This window comes from Trifolium pratense, linkage group LG2 (genome assembly GCF_020283565.1).
Source record: "Trifolium pratense cultivar HEN17-A07 linkage group LG2, ARS_RC_1.1, whole genome shotgun sequence".
In the NCBI taxonomy this organism is placed as follows: domain Eukaryota; kingdom Viridiplantae; phylum Streptophyta; class Magnoliopsida; order Fabales; family Fabaceae; genus Trifolium; species Trifolium pratense.
Window position 1 is genome coordinate 18943952 of NC_060060.1, and position 26809 is coordinate 18970760.

Genomic DNA, 26809 nt, shown 5'->3' on the forward strand with positions numbered 1-26809 from the left:
GAATCAGTTGAATTTCATTTTAGTTACATTACTTACAAAGAGAAGATAGATAAACTCAATGATATCACAAACTTTATTTATTTTTATATTTGTTAGTTACAATTTATGTGTTATAACATAAAATTATTAATAATATATTTTTTTAAGCTTTCATTATATCAATATTTTACTAATTTAATTTTTTTTTTTGAAAAAAGTGATCTTTTATTTTTTTGGTAATAGTCCGCGAGTTAACCGTTTAACCCGCTGGTTTATGCAAACCAGACTCAGACTTAATATTATAACTCGTTTATATTTATTGACGGGCTTGTTCACCCCGTTTAATATGCAAGTTTATGCGAGGCGGGTTAAACGGGATGAGTTAAATGGGACGGGCTAGCACGCATACCCAACTCTATTAACAATACACACAATTTTAGCATCGTATAAAAAACAAGTCGGTCGGAGTTGCACTCAAACTCAATTCGCCGCCGTAAAAGGCAACAGTGTTGGTGTCGTCGTTCGCCAGAAACATCGACGAATTCAATTCAGGTTTTCTTTCTTTTTTCATTATTATTTTTTTTTTCGGATTTTTCTTCGCCTCTCCTATCGCCGCCACCGTGGAATTCAACTATTCTCCGATTGCGCGGTTACGATTCCGCAATTGCGCCCTAAAGAGGGGATTGTTTACATATAATGTTTTTAATTAGGTAGAATTTTATCAATTTAATTTGTTGTGTATGCAGATATTGAATTTAAATCATCTTAACAAAGGAAATTAAGTTAAAATTCAAGAATTCAATTATAATTCAATAAAGAAGTAGGAGTAAGGCTTAATTGGTCATTTTAATTTGACGGTTTTGATCCTCCATCAATTATTTGGTCTAAATTACGGTGAAATTTTATAATATGGGACCAAATCCGCATAATGGTGAAAATAGGGGACCAAAATTGCAATCAAGTCATGAATTAAACTGTACTCTTGCAATGAATCTGTTGCAAGAGTGGCCTAAATGTAAATTGGATTAAGTAACTGTTTTTGAAACTCATAATTTTTTGTTTTTCTTGTTATGCTAACAGCTAGCATTGTTAACATTTGCTCATAATAAAGAAGATTAAGATGTTGACATCAATGCAAAGTTGTGTTGGCTCTTCACCTCTACTATATCCAGGTACGATGATTTTATGCATCACAGTAGTTTTGATGGTTTAGCAACATAAGGTTTTGAAAGATGGGTATTTGAAGTTACATAATTCATGGAGATATTTATTTTTTGTTATTTTCTTGTATTCAGGTAGTATAAATCAGCCTAAAGCGTTTGTTAAGTATTCAAGACCGAACATTGTTAGGATGCAACGCTCACCATATAACATCAAAAAAGGAGAACTTCAAACTGGAACTTTTCGAAGTTCGTCATCTCGATTCAAATATGCTGGTGCTTTGGTAAGGTTTTTCTCTTGGCATTTGTTATATGTTGATTGTTTGATTTCTTGGTGCTATGATATCCTTGTTGGAAATTGCAAACGGTGTTTTGTGTTATTGCAATTTGCAACATCAAATGAGTCTTTTTTGAAAAGTTAAGGAAGATTCAAAAGAAAAATTTAATTGAATAATGAATAGTATTATTTAACTAGCAAAGGGAACTCAACTCCATATGATAGAAGGGACCATATGATAGAAGAGACCTGATCGAAAATACCAATAGATTAGGAAAATAGATGGAAAAAAAGATTGATACCTAGAGACTGCTGTAACAAGCAGTCAGTCTGCAACCAATGGCCACCAGACAGCCGAAAATTATGAAGCTTCTCATTAAGCCCTTCACTCTTGAGTCTACTATTCCTCCCTCTTCTCCTTCTCATGCACAAGGGCTCATCAGGTTGAGTTATTTGTTTTAAGTAGAGAGGTTTTATATTTTATGTTGACTGTTGAGTGATTCCCTGCATTTTCTAATGATTTTTATCTAGGCATTTCTTATAGGATGTAGTATGTAAGTAAATGTTGTGTTGACAACTTGACACTGTCCTAACTTTCAATCCAAATCATGGAAATTTTGGATTTTATTGGTGAATCATTGACAATAACAGAAAAAATTATCCAAAAATGTTTGTTGATCTACATTGTACAATATTCTGATATCTTAATGGTGCTCCTTTCTACAGAATGCTACATGTGTTGCAACCCAGACTGTAACCCGCAAGCCTCAGACAGTTACAATTACTCCTGGTAATAATTCGAACTCAAAGAATTTACTTATGCCAAATAATTCTGTTAGATAAAATATATATTGTGCTTAGATTGCTAAATAAATTCCATTATTTGTTTTACACTGGGACAAACTGAAACAGTTTAGCACTTCCCAATGTGTTGGCCTCTTCCATTTTCTATACTTGTCATCATGTCCATATTCATATTCAATAGTCAACAGTTTATGTATTTAAATTTCATTATTCGCTCCTCCCATTACATCAGCGTACTTTATTAAAATAATAATTAAATCAGTGTGGAAGTGTAGGTTTTTTATGAGAGAAACTGATATGAATATTTGATAATTAAGGTAATGCACACTCGAATGTTTATATAGTTGGGTAAGGAGATAGAGATAGTTTCTCGCTTAATACCTGCAATGCAAAGAAGCGAGAAAAGGAACTTCGGTGATTAGCAACAACAGTAAATTTATAAAGGATTATATTAGAAGGCTTAAATAACTAATTTATTCTTTTTAGCTTCAAATATGTCTTAAGTCTTAACTAGAAAGGGAGTTGTTTTTTGTTGTTCTTGTTACCTTTTGTAGATGGTGTTTTGTAGTCCATTTTATATTCTCATGCTCATGCATGTTTTGGCCGGAAACATGTAACAAAAATTATGCAACTTGACTTTCTTTTAAATAAATATTATATAACATTAGTGTTTGGCAAAATATGTACATGTAAATGTTGTTTGCCCTTAATGTTTGGGTTTCTTTTAAATAAATAATATATAACATTAGTATTTGGCAAAATATGTACATGTAAATGTTGTTCGCCCTTAATGCATTTTTAGTCTTTAATTATGTTGTGAATAGTTATATGTTCCATGTCTTTGTTGCACAAATATAATTTGTTATCATTTTTCTGAAATGTCAGAAAAAGTGAGGAGCCCTAGACTTGATGACAACGGGCCTGGATTGCCACCTCGCAAAGATGATGGCAACGGTGGTAATGGAGGAGGAGGCGGCGGTAATTTTTCAGCTGGATTAATCCTTTTGGGTATTCTTGGTATCCTAGACATGCTTAAAGACATAGAGGGTGAAGTGCAAAACAAAGTCAAAGATTGGAAATTTCACCAAGCTTGAAAGTTGGTCTTACATATGGCAGTGAAATTACTTGATCCCTTATATTTTATCAAAATATGGACAATCAAACCTAGTTATCAATGTCAGGAAAATTGGGTTGATCCTTTCTCTACCGCATTCAATAGAAGCCAAATGGGGTGTGATATATGGTTCTAAATAATGAGATATCTTAAAGCATACACTTATTCTTAGTGTTATATGTAATGAACTTTATAATAGACATACTAATTCTTGTGGTGAAATTTTGTATTCATTCACGTGGCTGTTAGAACCCACAAAAAGTTGTAGCAGAGGCAGTTGATATTAGAGCAAGTGTGTCATAAAAGTGTTCAGTTTTCATGTTGAGCACAATGCCCATGCATTTTTTGAATTACATGTTTCAATTTTTTTTGAATTACATGTTGATCAGTGGTCCGAGGTTAATAATATCGGGGAAATTGCTCTTTAGACCTCCTCATATGCTTACAGGTCCTCAAATATAAAGAGCAATTTTGGGAGGCATGTGAGTATATGAGAGGCCTAAAGAGCAATTTTCAAATATTATTTTTTGGCGTAAATTATGTATCCTTTACGCGCGACTGCAAAGGCTAATTCCTTGAGTTTTGTGGGACTCAAATGGACTGCAAACCCTCCATAAGATGTTGCTACATGTCCAAGTCAAAAGTCGAGCCTAGAACCTTGGTTAATCTAGAAGAGACCAACGCCATTTCATTTAAGCGGTCTTAAATTTTATACTCTATTAGTTTTAGCTTATCTCCATACATGCATGTATGTCATTTCTTTCCTAGAAATCTTCTGTTCCTCCGAAAGAAATTGATTTTGCATAGACCTCTTGGAAATCAACAATTTCATCTTTCTATAATTGAATTACTACATCATTAGAAATCTATCATTATTCCAAATTCATCTGTGGCTCCCATTCTAATAAGCAACTGGTTGTATTAATTATTCCTCATGGTTTCGTAGTCCACATAAAATTGATTCTAGTGTTCACTACATAAAAACAATTTTTAGTTAAGGGACCATATCTAACATATAATTACAAACCATCGTGCATGAACCTGGCAAACCTCACGTGTGGCATAAAAGATTCTTGGTAGGATGTTTTGTCATTGTTTTGTTGTGTCACCAATAGGTTCTCTTCTTGTTTGTATTTGTTGAGTGTATGTGTATGGTTAAAGAAAACCAATATTGAGAATGCTGAGTGACAATTTTCACATGATGGGTGGGTCTGTGTGTTTGTTGAGAAAGAAAGCCACCATTTCTCATCATTTGTTTAGGTTGGGTCCAGTGTTTTTTCTAGTCTTGTCCATACATTAACCATCTGGAATCTGTACAACTATTTGGTTTTCTATGAACTACAAAAGCCTTTCCTTACTACTGTCATATGGAGCCCAATCTCTAAAACCTACCTATTGGAATATGCTAACCATTTTGCTTCTCTTTTTTATTCATGCACAATATTATTGTTGGCATATATTTTAGAATTCCTACTGTCAATTATGAAGCAGTAAAAGGTAAATAGAAGATTGAAAAATTACTAGAGGCAATTAGAAAACTGTTTAAAGCTGTACCGAAAAAAAGAAGATATGAATAAAGCCTCTTCCTCCTCTTCTCTGCTGACTTGTAAATAAAGCCTAAAGGGAAAGGGTTGGACGAGAAGAATAAAGTGAAAAATAAAATCAGATCAATCTCATTAGAATATCACTAATAAAATATTTGTTTACGTTAAAATGGATTGAAGTGCAATATATTTTCTTCTAAAGTGATATCATATTTTTTAATATATAAGAAGATATGAATAATTTAAGTAATCCCTTGCGGAAACTTCTCTTATACGTCAACAATGGTAGACACTTTAGTTAGTTACACTATCTGCAGCAAATATGCACCTTACACACTCAAGGGATCAATGAATCTATCTCAACAACCCTTGTCATCTCAAGTGTCGATTGTTGTCAACTGACACAAACGGTTATAACCGTCTTCCCCTATATAAAGACAAACTTTTGTTAGTTACTTTCTCTCTCCTCTCTCTCTCTCTCTCGCACACATTGGCTTAAACATTGAAATGTTAACATGTTTTGTAGGTATTTTTTTACCGTGATTCACCATACCTGAACTTTATTTCCACCGTAACTATCTTAAGTTTCGCTATCAAAATTATCTAATTTTATTTGCGGCAGAACAAAAACTACTAATGTCATGAGTGTCACTTTTTATAAACTTCAATAAAACCTTATATTTATGCGATGTGGACTTTGATATTTTTTTTCAATACATAGTAATTGAATTTCAAATAAAGTATTCAAAATTATGATTTCAAAACATTCACAATCTTTTCATCTACTTCTTTCATGGTTAGGACAAAAGTAAGACAATAAATGACAAATTTTTATTTAAACTAATTTGAGATTTCCAAAACACAAAAATCAAGTAGGCACTTGATGTTTTTGAGGAACACGTTTCCAAATCTTTGTAACTTTTTACTGTTGATTATATGATGACAGCTGAGGTATACATAAATTTCAAGCCCACCAAAATGGTAGGTTATATGATGACAGCTGAGGTATACACAAATTTTCTAATCAAACAACAGTTTTTTATTTCAAAAAGTGGAACATGATAATCAATTGGATTAGTGTACTAATCATACAATCAAGCACATAAAAAATCCGCATATCACCTTTTGTATTTTTTCAGTCAATAATGAGCTAAAGTTGAAACATATTTTGTCGTGTCAAATTCATAGTGCTTAATCCATGCGATGCACGCCAATCTTTGTCAATGGACACATCAATGGTGGGGGTGACTAACTTTTTATTTGGATTAAGGTGTGACTACTTGTGGAACCTAGTTTTACATATTTTTCATAATTTACCAACTACAATTAATTAAAAGATCTTTAATTTTAGGTTTTGTTTTGTAATTGTACTAGCTAGCCCACCCTAATGGGACATGGTAGAGACTAGAGAGGGACCAAAACATTCATGGTATTGTAGTCTACAATTTTTTTTTTTGAGGTTACAATGAAAGTTAATGATTATCAAAACATATTATGATCAATTAGGAAGAAAGTTTTTAAAGTAAGATAACACCTTGTTTTTTTTAAAGGTAAGATAACACCTTTTAATAATACCTCCTTCCATCATTATATATTCTTAAAAAGTTGCAGTGTGACCGCAAGGTAAATTGAAGTTAATATTTGAAGTTTTTGAGAAATTACGGTGGATCGAGATTGTAACTAAGGTAGCATTAAATCATTTGATTATATATCAAATGTAGGGTTATACACTAAATTGATCATGTTGTTCTTCCTAACTTCAAATTAATAGTTAAACTTCAAGTAGTTAATATGAGGCTGATGCAAATATAGCACTATAATACGACTCTCTTCAGTAAAAGAATATAAATTCATTCGTAACATATTTTAGTTTTATAGTGGACTAAAAGATTTAAGACGTAAATTTAGATATTAAATTCAATTGGTTAATAAACTACTTTTAAAACGAATCATTCGAAAGAATCTAGATTCTATTTCTGGTGAGAATAATTCTTAGTTAGACTTGTATGCACGAATACTCTAAAAATAATATATACAGAGGTATGATCATTTGGCCAGGGATACATATGTATGTTGTCGTCCTGATTAATCCCATAATCAATTGTTTAGTTAAGTTTTATTTTTTTCGTTTTGACAATTTTTTGTTGTTGGGATAAATAGTGATGTTTTAGTTTCTGCTTTGTATGGCCCATTGGCCTTTGGGGGCTAATAAAAGGTGAACACCATATGATTAAAATATATTGAATAAGGAGTTTTGCTTTTCATCAACCTCAAATATAATATAGTGCTAATTAACTGGAACGATATATGAACTGGCTAGCAGAAACTTCCATATTTTTCTTTTAACAATGTCAAGTTCAATGCTATTATAAAGAGGAACACAACTTTTTTATTACCAATTTAAATAATTAATTTTGTGACGAAAATTAGCATGGTAGGGTAGGAATTAACAATTAATTAACTACCTATTATGAAATTATACGATTATAGACCATGGTAGCAATGTCATTAACCTTAGTAAAATAATCAGAAGAAGCAATTTCATAAACAAACATAGCCGCCGTTCTAAGACATAGAGATTTAACGGCATGGTTAAGTTCAATTTAATACGAATTACATATTTAATTTCTCTTGTTTTAATTAAATAAATTGGTAAAGTATGTAATTAGTTATTATTTCAAGGATCTTGCTAACATGTGTCTATGTTAAGAAACTCATAAGTGAAAAATTTGCATTGAAAAAAAATATTATTTTGACTCTTATAAAATTAAATGCACGGATTTTTAGACGAAGAATACCAATATTTAGTTTCTTAGCATGTGCTCTTAGGGCACATGTTAGCTTTCTCCTTATTTCAATTATAATTATGAAGAACACCATAATTTATACTTCAAAAGAACATGGTACATACCTACATTGTTAAAAATTTAAGTATTTTTTAAATAGTGGTCCATGATATTGTCAATGGACCATTTATAGAGGTGATTCATATTAGAACTTTTCTATCTAAGGCCTGTAATTGAATTTTAGTAAAATATCTAAAATTTTGTATTTTTTTTTACTAAAAAAAGTATTTATTAATGTAAATTGATAAAGTATATCAAATACAAACATAAATTTAACGGTTAAAAAAAACAAAAATGATAATTCTACGAATAAACTAAAATATGAAAGAAAGATATTATCTGTGTGAAAACTATTTATATATTAAATAAAGAGGAAAAAGATAGACATGGATAATATCATGTCAACAAGTGACCCAACTTCTTCCTCTTTCTGGTTGACAAAGAAGAAAAAACTTAGAGATAAGGTAATCTTATCTCTCTGAGAAAAATTAGTTCCATTTTAGTTTTCATACTTTTATAATACAAATAATTTATCAGAAAATTAATATAATTGATTTCATTTAAATTTTTTCAATTAATAATTAAGTCATATATATGTAGGACTCAAACCCACAAATACACATATGATTTCACACAAATGACACAACCAATAGGCTAATGTTGCATTGTGTATAATTTTTTTTTCAATTAATCGATATTTAAATATTGTCAATAAATATTTTAGAAATATCTAAACAATCCAAAATTTGAGGAGCCTTATTTGTTAAGCCCTGTGTTGTAGATAGCCGTCATCTACCAATAATATATTAACCCACTCGGGGTTGGTCTAATGATGTTGACTTGGGTCCTCGGATTATGCTCATCTCAAGGTCACATGTTCGATTCTTCCTGATGTCAATTTTGGTGGGATCTCCACAAGTGGGAGATGGGATTGGTACCCTTGGATTAGTCGGTCCCAAGGCCAGATACAAAGTTTTCAAAAAAAAAAACTACCAATAATATATTGACACATCTTATCATATATAGATTTTTTTTTTTTGTAAATAGACAAAATAACAAAGTCGGTATAAATTCATACAAACAACTGAGGGAGTCGGGGTTCGAATTCGAACCTTGACCATAATTTTTTCTTTTGTTAAATAAAAGGCTTAATTAGTAAAATAGTCATTTAAAGATATTTTTTGGTTTCACATTGGTCCCTTAAAGAAAAAAAGAACCGAATAGATCCCTTAAAGAAAAAAAAAAAGGTCTGAATATGTCCCTTAAAGACATCTTCATTAATCAGTTTGGTCCCTTAAAGACATCTCTGTTAATCAGTTTGGTCCTCAAAAAAAATGACGGAAAAGACCAAACTGATTAACGGAGATGTCTTTAAGGACCTATTCGGACATTTTTTTTCTTTAAAGGGCCTATTCAGACTTCTTTTTCTTTATGGGACCAATGTAAAACCAAAAATATTTTTAAAAAACTATTTTACTAATTAAGCCTAAATAAAAATATGCTATATGTATTTTTGTGTGATGTCTCTATAGAGAATAATGACCGGATCCTCTCCGGTGACATGAGAGGTCTAGTGAAATCTTCATCATCCACGATAAAGATTTTAATATTAAAAGAGGAGAAATAGTAATGAGAAGGGAATAACCCATTGATGAATGTGTGAAATTGTTAAATATACTGTAGACAAACACAAAGGACACCCGATTCTCTTTAAAAAGAAAAAGTGATTATGATCGATGCCCATAGAAAGAAGCAAAAAGAATAGTATAATTTCACTAAGAAACAAGAACTTAAAAAAGAAAGAAGAAAACAAATTAAGGAGCAGTCAAGCCAGAGCAAGTTAGTGACTGCAGCTAATTGCCATTGAAATTGTTAAGGTTAGATTAGATTAGATTGAAGCTCTTCCACTTGCTGCGGCTGATGTGTTTTTCCCTTTTCAATTTCTTGTAAGTATTTGTCTACAGCCATAGGAGACATAGAGACCCTACAAGATTAAAAAGATGGTAAAGATAGATGATTTATGTTGGCACTGTATAAGATTCCATAACCAAATTGGGTCAAGACATGTGGTTGAGATCCTTCTATTAAGTCAAGTGTCACTTAATTAAGTTTGATTTTTTTTGCTCTATTGGAAAAATTTATTGAAACTAAACTTGGGAACAATTGTGATTGTTGAATCGAGATTTAACTGTTTAAATTTTAAGTTCTGTATTTTTTTATTTTAAAAAATTAAAATCTCTATATTGTAGAAGTTTATATCATTTGCTCTGAATATAACGACTACAGTTGTTTTGAATGCATGAATGTAATAACAAAAATTGATTGCGGTGAATTCGAATTGACTAAACTCTTGTTGTAGTTGGTGGTGGGTTTTTTAGTTTTGCAGATGTGTGTCTTCTTTAATATAATTTTTTAACACATATCACCAAAATATATTCTATATATGAGATATGAGCTCATTATCCTAAAAACCGACTCGGACCAGCAGGTCAGAATCGAGAACCGGTGGGGTGGTAATTAATTCAAACCATATATTTGATCAATTATGCTATTAGACCGAATTTGAACCGGTCAAATTTGGTGAAAATCAGAGTCATCCGATTTAATATAAAGACAAGTTTAATTTATACTATAGACCAAATGATCTAACCAAAAGTCAATCAATTTAATTCGGTTCTTTCATGTTGTACTATTAGTGCCCGACATTCTTATCGGACGGATGGCCGATAAAATTTTCAAAACACTGTATAATATCCCCTACATTGTCACAGTCAACAACTCTATATACAGTTTGTAGTTAAAATTTTGAGCCTTTTTTTTTTAAAAAAAAAATAATATCTAAAATTAATTTATAAAGTGTGACATTTTGACTAGTTTAAACCAATTAAATATCTAGATGAATGAAATATATCTAATAGTCAAGACTCATCTAGATGAGAAATTAAAAAAAATTAATTAGTCCAACCAACGTTGGTAGAAAGATGAATGAACCTCTTTAATTGGTATTACAACCCTAGCAAATGTATCAATGGCCAATATCATTTGACCAGGAGCTGGTCCTCTATAATGTGACATTGGAATTGGAATGATACAGCTCATAGAGAAACAAAGTTGTTGCCTTGTTGCCCTTGATTAGCACAACTAAGATACCACAATATATGTCCATATGCACCTTCTAGCCAACCGTGCCATATGCACTATTGACTGTTTCTTTTAGCTTTGTAGGATTTGTAAGTATGTATCATGCATGCACACAAAATTGAAGTGTCACATAGAGGGGTTCTACAACAGTGATAACTCAAAGAAGGTGCATCAATATATTGACAACAGTATATGCTTTGGGCACCATGTGATATGTCTTAAGTTGAGACGAGTCTCCATAAGTGCGAGTTAAGTCTCACATTAATTAGAAGAGTTAAAGTTGATCATTTTCTAAGTAAGATGACCTATAAATATAATGTTTTAAGGTTTTGAGTGAAAGTGTAGTGTCAAAGTCACTTGTGTGGTTGCTCGATGTCCAATGTATCAATAGTTCAGTGAGGCTCGCCCCTCTACACTCTAAAAGTGGTATCAGAGCTCGGTTGGGGAGCAATAAATGAGTGGTGAATGATCGTGCATACAGAGAGACTCACACTTGAGGGGAGATGATGAGATCTATCAAATGTGAGTTAAGTCTCACATTGGTTTGAAGAGTTGAGGTTGATCACTTTATGAGTGAGACGACCATAAACCTAATACCTTAAGGTTTTGAGTGAAAGTATGGTGTCAAAGTCACTTGTATGGTTGCACAATGTCCAATGTACCGACCCAGTCTAGTGAGGCTCCCCCCTCTACAGTCCAACACATGATTCACCACGAAAAGTCACAAGGTTTAAAGAGTGAATATAAATGTACTTATTTACTGTCCACTGACAAAGTCCTAATGCTTAATCTAAGAGCATTCAGATGAGATAACACTGGGCTCTGTGAAATTGTACATAAAGAATATCTGATTTACATAAAAAAAATGTTATAACAATTATAATAGAAACTGAACCCACGTATTTACGAAATATGGAATCAACTTCTGAACCAAAATACGCTATTTATCATGTGATATGTACAATCAGTGAAGGGATTCCCGATTTCCTTCATTCCATGACTTGTGTTTTTAACATTAATTGATAACTTCAATTAGAGATGGTAATTAGCTAGACATGTTTATGTCGGGTGTAACATCATAATTCGTTCGTGGACAAGATAATTAATGTTAGAATATAGAAAATATTATATTATTTGTTGAGAAAATATCTCTATGATTTGGTTTGTTTATTCTTAGCCCTATAATAAAGGGATTTAGTTTAGATTTAAGTTTATTCACTTGGTTATAAATACCAAGGTAGTCATACTATTTTATTAATGTAAATAGTAATGTAAATATTGTAATTAGGGTTATTGACAAGTATCAATAATATTTATTGTTACTTATTATTTTCTCCTATTCTTTCACCCAAATCCCCCAAATTTCAACATGGTATCAGAGTCATGGTATCCACCTTGAAACATAATTCCGCTGCAATTTTCCCCGAGATTTAACTCTCGATTATTCTTCGTTTTACTTACCTTTTTGTTCATATATGCTTTACTTAACCTTTTTTCATATAAACCCTAGCCGTCATTGAATTTTTTTTTATTTTGTTACCCGTTTGTGATCCCTTAATTTGCGGGCATACCCCGTTTGTTATCCCTTAATCCGCGGGCATACCCCGTTTGTGATCCCTTAATTTGCGGGCATACCCCGTTTGTTATCCCTTAATCCGCGGGCATACCCCGTTTGTGATCCCTTAATCCGCGGGCATACCCCGTTTGTTTTCCCTTAATCCGCGGGCATACCCCGTTTGTGATACGTTAATCCGCGGGCATACCCCGTTTGTGATACTTTAATCTGCGGACATTTTTACTTAATTTGATATGGATTCATCTCTTCGGTCGCTGCTTTACTACTTCTTTGATTGCTGCTCTTTATGGCTTGCTATCAATGGATTTAATTTATTTTTAGGGTTAATTTTGTAACAAGCTTAAAGCTTAGTAAGCTTTAGCTTGAGGGGGAGTGTTAGAATATAGAAAATATTATATTATTTGTTGAGAAAATATCTCTATGATTTGGTTTGTTTATTCTTAGCCCTATAATAAAGGGATTTAGTTTAGATTTAAGTTTATTCACTTGGTTATAAATACCAAGGTAGTCATACTATTTTATTAATGTAAATAGTAATGTAAATATTGTAATTAGGGTTATTGACAAGTATCAATAATATTTATTGTTACTTATTATTTTCTCCTATTCTTTCACCTAAATTCCCCCAAATTTCAACAATTAACTACCCAAGTCATTTCAATTTTTGGTGTCTAACAAATTATTCAACTACCCATTAAGGGAATTAAACAAATTTGTCAAATTTCAACACCTAAAAAAGTTGTAAAAATTTATAATTTTTCAAGCTTTGTTGCCAATTGTTGGTTGCATGGTCCTATGAATCCAAGACTTTTCAACCTCATTTGTTTTGATTGAATGCAATAATGCAAAAATATTGTCTTGTTAAATAATGCAATTTGCACGATCGCACTGTCACTTTCGTCGATTATTAGACGCCCTTTCCTAACTGATTGATCTCTCATTCTCTCCCTTAAAATTTTCGATAGTTTATCCTTTAGATGCATGAAAATATCTTTTATATTTTTCTTAACATAAAATATATCTGTTATATCCTTTAATTAAACAGATTGAATAATTGATTATATTGTGCTTTGTTATTTTTTAGTGTTGATGATAACACTGTTAATAAGTCTCACATTGGTTGTAAGATAGCCTGAATGTATGTTTATAAGTGAGGATAATCTTCACCTTACAAGTTATAAGCCGATTTTGTAGAGTTCAGTTAGACCCAACTTTCAATTCTAAGATGATATCAGAGCATCTTCCCGGCCACTATTATCAGGTTTTCGCTATCGGGCCACCCATTGTTTATATCTATGCATCAAACCCTATAATCCATACGTGCCTAATAGTGCTAGACATGAGCGACTGTCTTAAGAAGTCACACATCAGTTACAAGATGACCATGTGTTTATAAGTGGGGAGAATTCTGGGCCCAACTCTGAATGTATTTGTTTGAATTGTTAATTTAAGTTTATCTATTGCATGTTATAACAAGAATGTATGAAATTAAAATAGTAGACTATTTATATTTCGTAAAAAGAAAAAAACTTTAGACATGCATTATTTAATTTATATACCAAATTTTTTCAACTTATTTTCACAATGCTATTCAAAATAATTTATAGATCACACAAAAATCGTCAAATTGAAAATACATTTTATTCATGCAATTATGCCAATCCAAATCTCAAATTAGCTAGAAATTTTGTTTCTCTTCTGGACCCATAACCCATTGGAAATCATCTCATCTATCCAATAATTAAGAGAAATTTCTATCTCCATAGCCTATGAGCCATAAAGGGGACATGAACCAAATTTGTTTGGTAACATACAGTCTGTCTAATTTTTATTTTTATTTTCAAATTTCAAACTAAAGTATCATCCACATTCAACTGTGAAAATTAATTTTTTTGAGGTAAATGATATTTGTTTAAGAGATTGACAAATCTCATAAAGTATTTTTCTATACAAACTTATCATAGATTAAACTCTAGATCAAATAGTTAAGAGATTCAAATATATATTTACCACTTATGTCAAACTATATTAGTATCTCTCTCTGAATGTATTGTCAATGGATTGCGTCACACAATCACATCTAGGGTAAAGGGTAATGAACGGGGAGTTTAAGGGTCTCTTTTTCTAAAGTTTATGTATTTTCACGAGATCAACAATTGTAATATACATTAGTCTAGTTCAAAATAGGTTTAACTACATAATTCTAATGTGATATGGTGGATTGGTGCGATGGTTATTGTGTGTTATAAATGGATATGAATTCTATGTAATCATAAAATGGTGTAGTCATGCAATTAACTTCATTATGTACCATTTAATTGAAATCATTTGATTTAAATTTAACACCGTTTTATTTTTGGATTACTTGATCCTTTGTAAATTTTTGTAGGCTATCTTTGTACGTCTTGTGCTGGGAGACTATTTTATGTTAATATATCTCATTTTGTCTTGTTAGAAAATAATAACACTATAAAATAAATTAAATTAAAATGTATTAATTTGATCCAATGGTTGTGATTCACCTATAGTCACTATTTAATTTGCAGGGAATCCATATTCGTTATAAATGCTCAAAAATCCGTTTTGAGCTGGCTGCAACTAATAACAATGCTAGACAATTATCTATTTTGATCGTTTGATACTTCTAAACAAAACAAAAAAAGCTTCAAAAGAATTTGTTGGAACATAGAGTATATTAGTATGTATGAATTAAAAATAAAAAACTCTAAAATTTCATATTTGAGATGATTCATCTTAAAATTTCATATTAGAAACGACTAGTCTAATAATCTCACTTCAATTTCATACATATAAATCGTGCGATCTCAAATTAACGGTCATAATCAATTGGTGTAAAACCGTCTCATTTATTAATAACGGTGAATCCATAATTGCATGATATTGTTGGATCCCACTCCAATTTCTACGGATTGAGTTGAAGTGGTAGAAGGTCCCCAAAGCTATAGGATGAAAGGGAAAGAATACAAGGTCCCACATTGTCGGGTTGATGCATTATAATGTAACATATTGAGAAAGACACCTTAACAATAGCTTCTATGGTTCACATTTCTCATCCCCACATATATCTTTAATCAAACATTTTCTTTTACATAAATATGTACAAACTTTATTTCCCACTCATCCTTATCAATATTATTTTTGACCCATTTCTTTACCTAAATTAAAAACACACACGAACCATTGATCGAGCCAACACATCCTAAAGTATGGATATCAACAAGACATTGATTGTAACAATACCATCCTAGTGTGTCGTTTTGTAGTGTTGTATGACCACTTATGTTTTTTTTGGAGAGCACAAGTACTGTGGAGTTTAAGCACTAACTCTTTTTCTCATAATAAATCCAAGTGCCCACGTACCAAACCAATAACATTGTTGTCAATAGTATCGTCTTGTCCTTGATTTTATGTTCAAGCTTTTGATTCTGTCAGATGGGTTTAATTTGATTTTTTGTTTAGTTACTTACTTGCCTGATTGGTAACGGTATTGATAATACAAGTTGTCTTTTCTATTGCAAACATTTGTCACACAAATCATAGACTTCGATCCTCTTCATCTCTTTTCTCTACATCTCTCTCATCCTCTTTATTTCTCTCTTAATTTCACCATCTCTCTTACTTTGTTTATCATTTTTTTAATGAGGAGAGAGATTGAAATTAAGAGAGAGATAGAGAGGAAGGAGAAAGATGTAGAGAAAAGAGATGGAAATTATCCAATTTGCAAATCATAATACTAGGCTTGCATCAAAGATTTATTGCTTGCCACATATTATTTTAATCTCCAGTACTTCATTTCGAAATAAGTGTCACATTTTGACCATGTATATTATTTTTTATTTGTTGCATTTAATGGGCTCTCACTTTTAGTTTTCAATATCGTAATTGTGCAATTTTAATTTAGTCATGTCTCACTGTTTAGTAGAGGTGGGAATATAGCATATTTGTATATGTAGGGTCCGTTTGGCCGGACTTTTTTACCGTGTAAAAGTTACTTTTAAAATAAAGTTGAAAGTAAGTGCTTTAAAACAAAAGTTAAAGTTATTTGGTAATTTATTTTTTTTTTGTTCTAAAGCTATTTCTTAGTTAAAAGTTGTTTGATAAAATATATTTATAAAGATTTAAATCTATTACAAATCATCATGTAAATAAAAAAATAAAATGTTTAAAATATAAAAAATAGATACTTCCAATATTTTCTAATGACGCGTTAATTTGTCTTAAATCTATTTTTTGATCTAAATTTTCAAATTGTATTTTTGAATTTATGAACCATCACTTATAGACGATTTTTAATATAATTTTTATTAGCACCTTTATTTTTTAGATTTACATGAAAATGTTTTCTTTTGTAAGAAAGACAAATACATTTAACTTAATTTAATTATGAGAAAATAATACTACTGTAACAGAAAATATTCATTCTGTAACAAAAAAAAAATGTAACAAAAAAAAGAAAATATTCATTCTGGCAAGTATAAAATGGTGTTTATTTATATATAATAGTATTCATAGTAATAAAAAAAATCATGGGGTATAAAAACTAAAACCCCTGTAAAATATCAAACATATATATAATATCACTCGTTTTTTTTATGATCGAAAAGACCATGGATAATTCTTCTTCCTCTTCCTACATTTTTTTTAATGGCAAATATATATAATATATGAAAAACAAACTAAAACTAAATAGTTTGTAGGGTACAACAATATGACTTGAAATGTCTCAATTCTTGTTTATTGATCCTTTTTTTCTTCATATTTGGTTGAGACATTATTTTTCTTTCGGCATCTGGCCTTTTTCTGCGTTTGCATTGAGAGACATGATGATCAATGATTTGACAATTAAAAAAGTCTGAATTGAGAAATTTTCTCATAAACAACACTCACATAAAAAATAAAACCCATTCTTTCTACCATTATCACCTCATAAATATAATATCCTTGCAAGATCTATATCCACTAGCATCCTAGCATAATGCCCAAAAACTTTGTTCTTGCTTCATCCAAAGAGATGTGAGTCTTGGTGGCACTTGTTATTTCAAATTGTGTTTTCATTTGCCAATATTCTTGGAGAAAATCCATGATTCTAAATCATACGTTTCAAGAACTCAGTTAATTTCGTGTGACATATCCATGAAACTAGACCCAACCCATGTTAGGAAAAATAAGATATCTCATCCCTTTCAACATCATCCGTCCAAACATAATCTCAAATATTGTCATAGTTATTAAACTCTTACAAATTATGCATTTTAAAATTTTGATTATGAATGCATTTGACCCTAATAAAGCTGCATGTGAAAATTATATTGTCTTGAGAAAAAATAATAATATCTAATATTATATATATTTAAGATAATTACACGTGAACTAAAGATAAACTGACAATATACTACACCACTAGTTAATTGATCATAAATAATAATTGAAAACGAATTTTGTACTTGTTCCTTTTTTAATCATGTATTATATATATTAGCTCTCCATTTACGCCCCTTGCGTACATTTCATGGCCAAAGCAACAACTTTTGGAAAGCTAGGCCTCACAAGTCACAATTGTAAATCAAGAATTAGTTAATACCCTATGCCTATATATTCCTTTTACAGCTTGTAGGGTTCAAAATTAAAAAATTATACTCCCTCCGTCTCAAAATATAAGCAAAAATTGACCAATAAAAGTGGATGTATTTGGTTCAAATCTTTAATCAAATACATCAAGTTTATTTGACTCACTTTTGCTTATATTTTAGGACGGAGAGAGTATATAATTTTGCATGTTTTTCTAAAATCACATAGTTTACTATAAACCCCATTACCACAATGTGGCTTAACCGGTGAATAAATATATATAATATTACATACATAATATTCATAGTTTGATATTCAAATAACACAATTCAAAATTAAATTGAATTTGTGTTAAAAAAAACAAAAAACAAAAGCAACTAAATTGTGTTCATCCTTTTATATATAGCTGAACCTAACAATGTGGGGCTGCTTAATGCTTTGTCCAAATTGATGAAGTGTATGATTAAACTTTCAATCGGGTTTTTCCCTCTTTTGCCAATCTTACTTTTTCTTGACATATAATTATACCAACTAATTTTTCATATATGTAGTATAAAATTCGTATAAAAATTACACAAGCACAACTTGATGATAGTACTACCAATCATGAATCATGAAATATGAATATGAATATGAATATACTCTAATAGCTTGCCGTTTTTCTTTTTTATTTTATGAATGAAAAGGGTCCACAAAATTAATTAGTCACATTGTTTATCAAACTTAGGGAAATAATTTCACAAATACCACAAATCATAAGTCATAGTGTTGTGAGAATCCAAAGCTAAAACAAAGTGTGAAGATGACCCTCAACTGCCAGATTAACACATTTTAACCATTTTCATATAGAACACAAAAAAAGTTAAATGTCCACCCATAAAGTTTGACTTTATGACTTAATCAAACGCAAACATATCATAAACAAACGACCTAATAAGGTTTCTTTGTTTCACCCCAATAATAGGCACAGTTTCAATCTTTTGGACCATTTGCAATAAATGTAAATTAATGCATCACAGAAGTAAAGAAACTTTGGATAGAAATAAAGCATAACAAGCCATTGATAGAAAAATTTCAATTAATTAATTAAGTCTTATCTTGTTTAAAAAAGTGGAGATTGAACATTTATAAGTGAAAGGATCCATCAATCTAATGTCTTACGGTTTTTTTGGTAAAAATGTAGAAAACCTCAAGGAAAAAAATCATGTTAGTAAGCATAACACTTTTCATTTCTTTTCATGTGATATTAGATTTAGTTATTCTTTTCATTTCTTTTTCTATATTTTTTTGAGTTTAATAGGGATGTCTTGATAGTGGAAACTAGTTTTGCACAAAACTATCAATTTATCATATAAAAAAAGTGAAGTGAAATTAGATGATGTAGTAGAAAATATGATTGTTATCGATTGACAATGTAAAATTATTTTACACTGTTAGTACATTTTTTTTCCTTGAGGTTTTTTACAACACATATATTTTTCTCACTCCCCAATACCCGAGTACAACTATATATATTCTCACAAAGCAAATATTTAAACTTAAAGTGATATAGACTAGTGCATCTAAAAACCAAGAACATAAGTTCAATATATAGTATTGGTCTCCCTCTTGCTTCACCACACTAAGACTATGTTTGGATTGATGAAATGAGATGGAATAAAATGAAAAGGAATGAAATAGAATAATATTTCATTGTCTGGATCTGAAAAATAATAACAGAATGAAATAGGATGAAATAGATTTCATCTCATACTTCTTTCATTTACCTTCAATTTTGTTCCTCTCCTTTTTAAAATATCCAAACAATGAAATGAAAGATTTATTTCATTCTGCTTTCCACTCTACTCTATTTTGTTATGCTTCATTCCATTATATTTCATCAATACAAACAGAGCCTAAGAGAGATGAGATTTCTTTAATAATTAATTTTATTTAACATCCTTCTTTATTTAAGAGACGGGGCAATGTGAGACTTGACTCATCAAAGTTTGCCTCAAATTTTCATGTAATACTTGATCTAATTATTCTTTTCATTTCTTTTTCTAATTTTTTTTGTTCTCCTTTAAATATGTTATTATAGGTAAAACATCTCTAAAACATTCTCCTAAGGAGAGGGAGAAAAATATTCTAGATGTACGACAGAGGAGTAAAATAAAATAGTGTTTGACTAAAATAATATTAGTACAATTGCATTTAAAATAAGAAAAATGTTAACATGTGCACCAAAGACACATGTTAAGAAAGCAAAAGTAGAAATAATATATTAAAATTTGTGCATTTAACTTTTTAAACATTAAATTTTTTTCTAACATTAAATGTAATTTTCTATATTTAGAATCTTAACATGTGCATTTGGTGCACATGTTAACATGACCCTTAAAATAATGCTATACGAGTAGAGAAGAAAATGGAACTGGAAAATTTGCAATAATTTTGTAGTGACAATGATGAGAATAGAGATTAATATAGACGCAGGTGGGCGCAGGATAAGCACGTGTAAGCTGCTTTTATAATTGCACGCTGCCAATGCCATCTAGCTTCACAAATAATAAATAAATGAATGAAAATAGAGACTCGAATATCAATAGTCTACAAATAGCTCAATTGATTGTTATCAGAGATATTATTAGAGAGATTGAAGTTAAAACTTTAAACTCTCTAATTTTTTCATATTCAGCGTGTACATATAGTCATTAGATTATTTTTAAAAAAAAAAACTCAAATATTATATAATTCTACTTTGAAATAAGAAATTAAGATTTGATGGAATATAAAAAAGTTGCATAGTTTTCCCATAAGATACGGTTTCTAGATGAATGGTTGACCGCTTATTGGAGAATATCAGGAGACTTGGATTGGCAACACCAACGCATCTTAACTGTTAGTTTGAGATTAAGTGGTTTTTTTTTTAAGAAAGTTAAAGAGTATAAGGGAAAAGAAAAAGAAAAAAAAAAAACTAGTCTCTTAGGAATAAAAGTTCCTAAAGCATCGTTCTTGAGCAGATCTTGAACGTCTTCTGGAGGACAGTCATGACTAATGAAATCAGTATTTGAGGAGGCTCCTAACTTTGCGAAGAAGTCTGCGCATTGATTATCTTCTCTAAGAGTGTGACAGAGGGAAACATTACTTTGGTAAATCAAATCCTTCATGTCCTGGATCAAAACTGCATGCATATGAAACTTAACTTGGGGGCCTTTTATGAGGTTAATACAGTGTAAAGAATCTGAATAGCAGACAAGTTCGTCAATGCCCATGTTTATGGCCAACAAAAGGCCCTTGTAGATAGCATAAAGTTCAGCATACAAGATATCAGAAGACCCTTGAATGTAACCAGAAAACCCTGCCAAATAGTGACCAAAAGTGTTTCTAATGATTCCACCAAAACTTGATCGAGCTGGGGAACCGAGACAGCTTCCGTCAACATTAAGAATGATACAAGAGAAATTGTTGTTATTCCACTTGATAAATCTATCAACTGAACCATCATTAGAAGTGAGAGTGAAGCAATTCTTGAAAGTTTCAACCATAGACCTGATGTTAAAGGAGAGTCGGCTTAAGGACCAAGTTTCGTTATTGAGGCTCATCAAATTGCGGTGTCTCCAAGACCACTAGACACCTGCTGAGAAAATGAGAGAATGGGTCCCGATGGCGCCCATCTTGATCCAATCATAAACGTCCATGTTAGAGAAGAAATTTGGGTTGGTAAACCCAATATAGTGACATAGGCTACAAGAGAACTCATAGTCTCGGATGCAATGTGAGATTAAGTGGATTAAATTATACATCTATAAAATTAATTATAAAATACTTTAATCATTGATTTAATATCATACGGTTGAGATATGTTACAACGTGATGCTATAACAGTAAAAAAATCCAAATAGTGACCATATTTTATTTATTTTAATAGTTTGTTTTGAGTTTCTCTTTGGTTCAAGTTGAATCCAAACCAAACTAATAAATCACAATAGAGAAAACAAAAACCTAAACCAAAACGATTCAAAAACTTCGATCAATTGATTTAAGTAATGAATGTTTGATCAATCTCGACTAAATCCACTAATGTACACCGTATAAATGAAATACTCTCATGTAATACATAAAGATATTGACTTTACGATGAAATAAAAGAAGAGAAAAGAATTAAAGTTGAAAATTATGAAACATATGCATAAATAATAGAGAATTTACCAATAGTTAGTTGGTTCAGTAGTGATTGGCGCTGAACTTGATAGGAAGAACACAGTTCGATCCCCCATAACTATAATTCGGAGGGGACTGGAACCACTTAATGCTAGAACTGACCTCCGAATCAAATTAAATTGACGGTGAAAGCCATAAAAAATAATAGAGAATTTTTTCAAATTTTTTATAAGAGAAATTATTTTGTAAAATTAGTAAATTACATACTATAGGTTGATATTTTAATTCAAAATGTCAAAATCACTCAAGGTTATAACTATTTGACTGAAAGGACATAACTTAGGTGTGCTTGATCTTTGTATGTTTCTTTCATACCATTAATGTCATCTATTTAAACTAAGTATTATTATTATTTTTGCTCCCACAACAACAAAGCCTCTCTTGCTTTACCTTTCCTTTGCTCTTCCAAATTTCTCTCCACCAAACAAATTCTATCTTTGCTTTTCTTTTATATTTCTCAAATTTTCTTGAAATCCTCACTCACACACTCTGATAAATAACTCTGTCGGTTCAGTATATATCATCATCTAGTGTCCACTTGAACTTGCTTAGCACAAAAAATAAATATTCATTCATTGTTAGCAAATAAATATAAAGATTCTTCATCTTGGTATTTGTGTTGTATTGTACTTTTTTTTCTTTTACTAGCTACTAGTACTACACTCAATTATGCAACTTGTGTTTTTGGTGTAACACATGATATTTAGAAGGTAAGAAAAACTTAATAATCATGAAGTTCATGAAACTTGGATCTCGTCCAGATACTTTCTATACTTCAGAAGCTATAAGGTTAAGACATTAACATCAAAATAATTATTTTTTTTTTATGTATCTACTTTTTGTTTCTATAGTTTTTATAACATGAGTGTTTTTACTTTTTATGCAGGACTATCTCTTCTGAAGTTTCTAGCGACCTTATAATTCAAGTAAGGGGAAGTAGATATCTTCTTCACAAGGTATTTTTCTTGAAAGTATAGACTCATCAAGTGATTAACCAACCATCTTAATGTTTTTATTTTTCAATTGTATATGCTTGAAAGTTTGTCATGTGTTTGACACGACACAACACTGATACATGTAGTTACATTTAATAATTTTTTTCTCAAATTACTATGTGTCAAATCATACTAGTATCAATGTTGAGTGTTGTGTCTGCTGTCTGGTGTCTGTGTTTGTAAGTCTTTGTTTTTAATTTGGTAACTTATATGAAGTTCGTGCCGATGATTTTCAGTTTCCCCTGCTGTCGAAATGCTTATGTCTGCAAAGATTATGCTCAGAATCACCTCCTGATTCATCTCATCACCAAATAGTCCAACTTCCTGATTTTCCTGGTGGAGTGGAAGCATTTGAGTTATGTGCTAAGTTCTGCTATGGAATCACCATTACTTTGAGTCCTTACAACATTGTAGCTGCAAGATGTGCTGCTGAATATCTTCAAATGACTGAAGAAGTTGAGAAAGGAAACTTGATTAACAAGCTTGAGATTTTTTTCAATTCTTGTATCCTCCATGGTTGGAAGGATACCATAGTGAGTCTTCAGACCACAAAAGCGTTGCATTTGTGGTCTGAAGACTTAGGAATTACCAGCAGATGCATTGAAACTATTGCGTCGAAAGTCTTGAGGCACCCTACAAAAGTGAGTTTGTCACATAGTCATTCTAGAAGGGTGAGAGATGATGTATCTTGCAATGACACAGAAAGTTTGAGAACCAAATCAGGAAGTAAAGGATGGTGGGCTGAAGATTTAGCAGAACTTAGCATAGACCTTTATTGGAGAACCATGATAGCAATCAAATCTGGTGGCAAAGTTCCTTCAAATCTCATTGGTGATGCATTGAAAGTTTATGCATCTAGATGGTTACCAAATATTTCCAAGAATGGAAATAGAAAGAAGAATGTTTCACTAGCCGAGTCTGAATTAGATGACTCGGCCAGTGAAATAACTTCAAAGCATAGACTGCTTTTGGAGTCAATAGTAAGCTTGCTTCCAACCGAAAAAGGCGCTGTTTCTTGTAGCTTTCTTTTGAAACTCTTGAAAGCATCAAATATTCTCAATGCTTCTTCATCTTCAAAGATGGAATTAGCAAGAAGGGTGGGACTTCAACTGGAAGAAGCCACAGTGAATGATCTATTGATACCCTCACTTTCATATACAAATGAGACTGTCTATGATGTTGAATTGGTGATGACTATATTGGAACAATTCATGTTACAAGGACAAAGTCCTCCAACTAGCCCTCAAAAATCCTTGAACACATTTGAAAGAAGGCGGTCTCGCTCCGCGGAGAATATTAACTTTGAATTACAAGAGAGTAGAAGATCATCTTCAGCATCTCATAGTTCAAAATTGAAGGTTGCAAAGCTTGTGGATAGGTACCTTCAAGAAGTTGCAAGAGATGTGAATTTTTCTTTGTCTAAATTCATTGCCCTTGCTGATATTATACCAGATTTTGCAAGACATGATCATGATGATCTCTATAGAGCCATTGACATTTATCTCAAGGTAAAAAAAATTTCCTACAAAATATTTATTGTGTTTTTTAAGTCACTCCATAATATTCCATGATAAAAATATGTAAAAAAATAAAAAATAAACCATTAATTTAATCTCTATACAATCACTTTTTCTCCGATTTGGTTCCTGAACTATAGAAATATAATAAGTAGTCCTTAAACTACTTTCAATCAAGTTGGTCTCTGAACTATCATTCTCTCTCGAATTTTTAAAGCAACTGAGGAGGCCGGTTCACTTGACGAATTAATAATAGTTTAGGAACTACTTATTCATACTTCACTTTCAAAATTTAGGATATGATTCAGAACTAGTGGATAACCAACTCTCTTGACCTTAAAAAATTGTCTTATTCTACATTTATTAGAGGTTAGGTGTAGACTGACCCACCAAAAAATTTAGCCTGACTCCCTCCATATTATGACTGATACAGTTGCAGTGTGTATTCAAGTATTTCTGAATTCATTTGGATAAAAACATGAGGAAAAAATGTCCTGTCAAAACAGTTATAGAGGTCCATCATAGTTCTACTACTATGTCCTTCACATGAACTGATAGTTGTGTCTATTCAATTTTCCATGACAGATTTTGTCCATTCACTCATTTAGCTAAATTCCATTTCAAGAACTCTAATGATGTAACATGTCTGGCTTTAAAGTTCAGTTTTATTTTATAGGAAAATGTTACTAAATTAGTGGTTATGTTAGTTTCCTGGTATCGAACTCCAGACATTCTACTTAGAACTCCATTGGTATCCCTTATCTTACAAACCAAGCTACCTACTTCGGACGGCTTTCAAGTTCAGTTAATATAGTACTAAAATAAATTAGGTCATGGAAGTAAAAACTCATGCATTTACGCATTCAGTACATAAGTAGTCGTTGGATCAAGATTGAACGGTCTAAATATCAAGCTTGACATTTCAGAGTTTTTAAAAACTCAAAATCTACTTGCTTTCTGTACCTTTCGGTCTCGATCCAACAACCATTGATGTGCTGACTACATGAATACATAAATTTAAGACCCCATTAAATACGGATACATAAGTTATTTAATGAACCTGAAAAATGAATCCTTGCTTATATAGGAGACCGGAGGAAGTAAGTTATTATTAGTAATGAAATTTATGTGTTTCTTAACTTAAAACATGCAGGCTCATCCAGAACTAAACAAGAGTGAAAGAAAAAGATTATGCAGAATTCTTGACTGCAAAAAACTCTCAATGGAAGCATGCATGCATGCAGCACAAAATGAACTACTTCCATTAAGAGTTGTTGTCCAAGTTCTCTTCTTTGAACAAGCAAGAGCAGCAGCATCAGGTGGAAAAGTAACAGAATTACAAAGCAATATCAAAGCTTTGCTTACAACACACGGTATTGATCCATCGAAACATACAACAACACAATTAAGCACTACTACAAGTATTCAAGGTGAAGATAATTGGAGTGTTTCTAACTTCAAGTCACCAAAATCAAGATCTTCAACACTAAGAATGAAGCTAGCTGAAGATCATGATGAATTTGATGAAAATGGTTTGGTAAATGATGATGGAATTGGAAGAAACTCTAAATTTAAGTCCATTTGTGCTCTTCCTACACAGCCTAAGAAAATGCTTAGTAAATTATGGTCTACTAATAGAACTACTACTGAAAAAAATTGAATAATTTTGAGTTATTATGTTAGTTTTAATGTTGGTAAGGGTAATTTAGAGGGTATATTACATATACTCTATTTTTGTTTTAAGCAAAAAAGCATTGTAACTTGTAGGAGAATCCAAGAATCTCTTAATGTATGTGCATTGTTGATGTAACCTATAATAATAATAATAATTTTGAAGAAAAATCTTTGGTGATTAATTTTCATGTCATGAAAAGTTGATATATGAATAAGAATCTTAGGTGTCAGTGACAAAATCATGGGGCCAATGTTGCTGTGTTTGTCTACAAATCTGCAACACTTATGTCTTGACAAAAAATTTGGTATTTTCATGTGTCTGACATAATTCAATACTGTAATAAAATCTGATTACATTTGTCTTATGTATTTGTATCCACATAGATAATA

General features: G+C 31.2%; 2 protein-coding genes across 2 annotated transcripts; both read left to right on the top strand.

Moving 5' to 3' along the window:
* The first annotated feature begins 387 nt into the window (after window positions 1-387).
* On the top strand, window positions 388-3684 carry LOC123903840 (protein YELLOW LEAF 1, choloroplastic-like). Its single transcript, XM_045953492.1, has 5 exons — window positions 388-531; window positions 1060-1151; window positions 1275-1423; window positions 2143-2206; window positions 3106-3684. The coding sequence occupies exons 2-5, from the start codon at window positions 1100-1102 to the stop codon at window positions 3312-3314; spliced, it is 474 nt and encodes a 157-aa protein (XP_045809448.1). The 5' UTR covers window positions 388-531; window positions 1060-1099; the 3' UTR covers window positions 3315-3684.
* Window positions 3685-22514: 18830 nt separating this feature from the next.
* Window positions 22515-26601, top strand: LOC123903841 (BTB/POZ domain-containing protein At1g67900-like). Its single transcript, XM_045953493.1, has 4 exons — window positions 22515-23022; window positions 23120-23189; window positions 23465-24736; window positions 25899-26601. The coding sequence occupies exons 1-4, from the start codon at window positions 22964-22966 to the stop codon at window positions 26403-26405; spliced, it is 1908 nt and encodes a 635-aa protein (XP_045809449.1). The 5' UTR covers window positions 22515-22963; the 3' UTR covers window positions 26406-26601.
* The last annotated feature ends 208 nt before the right edge of the window (window positions 26602-26809 follow it).